The sequence below is a fragment of the Neophocaena asiaeorientalis genome, unplaced genomic scaffold (assembly GCF_003031525.2).
Source record: "Neophocaena asiaeorientalis asiaeorientalis breed wild unplaced genomic scaffold, Neophocaena_asiaeorientalis_V1.1 scaffold484, whole genome shotgun sequence".
NCBI lineage: Eukaryota > Metazoa > Chordata > Mammalia > Artiodactyla > Phocoenidae > Neophocaena > Neophocaena asiaeorientalis.
In genome coordinates, this window is record NW_020171830.1 from 1,484,889 (window position 1) to 1,487,943 (window position 3,055).

The window sequence follows — 3,055 nt, forward strand, 5'->3', positions numbered from 1 at the left end:
AGGGTGATGGTGGCCTCGTAGAATGAGTTTGGGAGTGTTCCTCCCTCTGCTATATTTTGGAAGAGTTTGAGAAGGATAGGTGTTAGCTCTTCTATAAGTGTTTGATAGAATTCGCCTGTGAAGCCATCTGGTCCTGGGCTTTTGTTTGTTGGAAGATTTTTAATCACAGTTTCAATTTCAGGGGCACAACGTTTTACAAAAACAAGACAGCACTACAAACTTTCAAAAGATTTTTTAAAACCACAAATATAGGGCTTCCCTGGTGGCGCAGTGGTTGAGAGTCCGCCTGCTGATGCAGGGGACACGGTAAGTTTTGTTCTATTCTTATTTTTTCATATAATATACTGTATTCTATTTTATACACTCAGTATTTATAAAAACAGAATACTATCCATGAATCAGTTTGTATTTGTGATAGTTCTAATTTATCTGATGATACATGAGACCTCCCCATATTTTTAAAAGAAGCAAAACCCTGTTCATCTTTTTTTTAAAAAAAGTAAACAAATTCCATTTATTACATATAACATTCCAGGAAACCCTTTTAAAATCTGAAGTGCCCAAGGAGCTATAACATAGCTGTAGAAAAATAAATTAAGCAGTGGTTCTTCCTACTCATCTAGGCTTAAGGTCTAGTTTACTCTAAGAGAAAAAGGCAATTCTAAAGCATATCTTTATATAGCACAAGATAAGGCAAATGGGAAGTATATATCAACCAAAACAACAATAATAAAGAACGTAATTATCATGAATATATCATTATCATTGCTAGTACAGCTGTCTTCCACAAACTTGGCAACTAGAAACAAAACTTACCTGTCTAAGAATATATCCGGGAGTGGTGGATAGGTCTGCATGTCAGGCACTCGCTCGTGGACTATAACCATTATGAAAGATGTAAATCCGAACACTATAAAAACATATATACAACTCAATATGGTCTTCCAATACTCTGGGTCCAATCTTCGAATAGAATGTTTGTTTTTACCATTCACATACTGGTATTGATCAGAATTCAAATCAGTGATGGGTCCGTCACAGTCGTGTGAAGGTTCCCCATTACAGAGCCACTCTGCATTCTGAAGAGCACTAATGAAAGGGCTCATGGAACTCATGGGACTGTCACTGTTGTATCCCATCTCTTCTAAAACATCAATATGTATTTTCTGCAATTTTCGGACTGACAGCATTAACCTTTTAATGTCCCCTAAGACTTTGATTTCCAGAGGAGGAGACCGGAGATCATATTCAGTCAATGTTAGCAATGTGATTCCATCAAGTCGGTGCTTATTGCATAAAATGTCCACATACTCAAAAAAGCCTTCATCCTTCAGCCAAACAGCTACATGCTTGGTAGTCCAGCGGCGAATGCAGAGCTGATTAGGAAAAGCCATTTCCTCTTCCACTGCCTGTCAAGGGAAAACAGGAAAATAAAACAAAAATTTCAGGGTATCCTAAGAACTCCTTTGAAGACAAAATACACGTAAACACATCAGAAACAGTAATTCATCTACACTGTCCTATTGGCTTCCAGACGAGAGTAAAAGAAACAAAAATTATTCATTAATGAGTAGTTCTCAACAGATTAACATTCTAATAATTATATGCATATAACCCCAATAGCAAAAGGAAAGCTAATGACCGAACATTTTTGCAAAATGTTTTTTTGGTAATATTTTACAAATGGCTTTTCCACACCACAGCAAGCCATAACTTAATTAGAAAAAGCCTACTGGTGAGAACAATTGAGAAAAATAACTCAACACTTTTCATAAAATGAGATATATAGAAAGATTTGTTATACGTAAAAATAAATCAAATTTCAGAAATCTTCACGTTCGTGGAATAAGTATCCCCCCCACCCCACCTCCAAAAAAACACACAACCCCGGGCTTCCCTGGTGGCACAGTGGTTGAGAGTCCGCCTGCCGATGCAGGGGACACGGGTTCATGCCCCGGTCCGGGAGGATCCCACATGCCGCGGAGCGGCTGGGCCTGTGGGCCATGGCCACTGGGCCTGCGCATCCGGAGCCTGTGCTCCGCGGCGGGAGAGGCCACAGCGGTGAGAGGCCCACGTACCGCAAAAAAAAAAAAAAACACACACAACCCCACAAAGGCAGATAGATAACTAACTGCAGGAAACCCCTTAGATTAAGCATATTTCTATCTACTATACAAATAATTTCTACAACAGATATAAAGTCTTTACTAGATATTAAGTATCTATAAATATTTTAACAGCTCATTTCTTTCTATACCTTGAATGTTCCATTACAGAAAAAGGAATTTTCTTCTTAAACTATCATTGAGATTTAGTGATAAAACATTTCAATGTACCATAAATTTGAGGGGCCATATTTTATACTGCAATTATAGTATTTCCTTTTTTTTTTTTTAATTTTAATTTTTGGCCTCACCACGTGGTTTGCAGGATCTTAGTTCCCTGACCAGGGATTGAACCCTGGACCTCAGCAGTGAAAGCACAGAGTCCTAACCACTGGACCCCTGGGGAATTCCCTATACTGCAATTATAAAAGGCCAACAATGTACTGTTTCAAAAAGTACTAATAATTTTTACTACTTTGATCCCACACAGTTCTGTTTATGCTCTTTTTCCATTTTAAAATGTTCAGTAACTTGGGCCTATATCAGGTTTATAAACTTTATCAGATATACGGGAGACAAAGGCCTACATGGAGAAAAAACCTAGTTCCCTAAAGTACTTTCTCAACTACTAAAGCCTGTGGGCTTTCTGACATTTTCCAGATCTCTAAAGACCATATTTCCTTCTGAGATGATTTTTAAAAAACACAGTAAGGGGACTCCCCTAGTAGTGCAGTGGATAGGACTCTGCACTCCCAATGCAGGGGGTCCGGATTTGATCCCTAGTCAGAGAACTAGATCCCACATACATGCCACAACTAAGGAGCCCACGTGCCGCACCTAAGACCTGGTGCAACCAAAATAGATAAATAAATATTATATTAAAAAAAAACCCCACAGTAGGTAAACTTTAAAGCATTAAAAAAGAAGAAGAAGAAGAAAAAAAAAAAAAA

The 3,055-nt window shown here is 38.2% G+C and overlaps 1 protein-coding gene across 4 annotated transcripts in view; it reads right to left on the reverse strand.

Annotated features, from left to right (window-relative positions):
• SAMD8 (sterile alpha motif domain containing 8) overlaps nucleotides 1-3,055 on the reverse strand; it is an 84,565-nt gene that overhangs the window by 65,229 nt on the left and 16,281 nt on the right. For all 4 annotated transcript variants that reach the window (XR_003002662.1, XM_024740751.1, XM_024740759.1 and 1 more), the window contains exon 2: nucleotides 817-1,409. Coding sequence is in view for 3 of the 4 variants with exons in the window: in XM_024740751.1 (XP_024596519.1) it covers nucleotides 817-1,409 (593 nt within the window). In the remaining variant the exon portion in view is untranslated. The remainder of the gene's footprint in view (nucleotides 1-816; nucleotides 1,410-3,055) is intronic.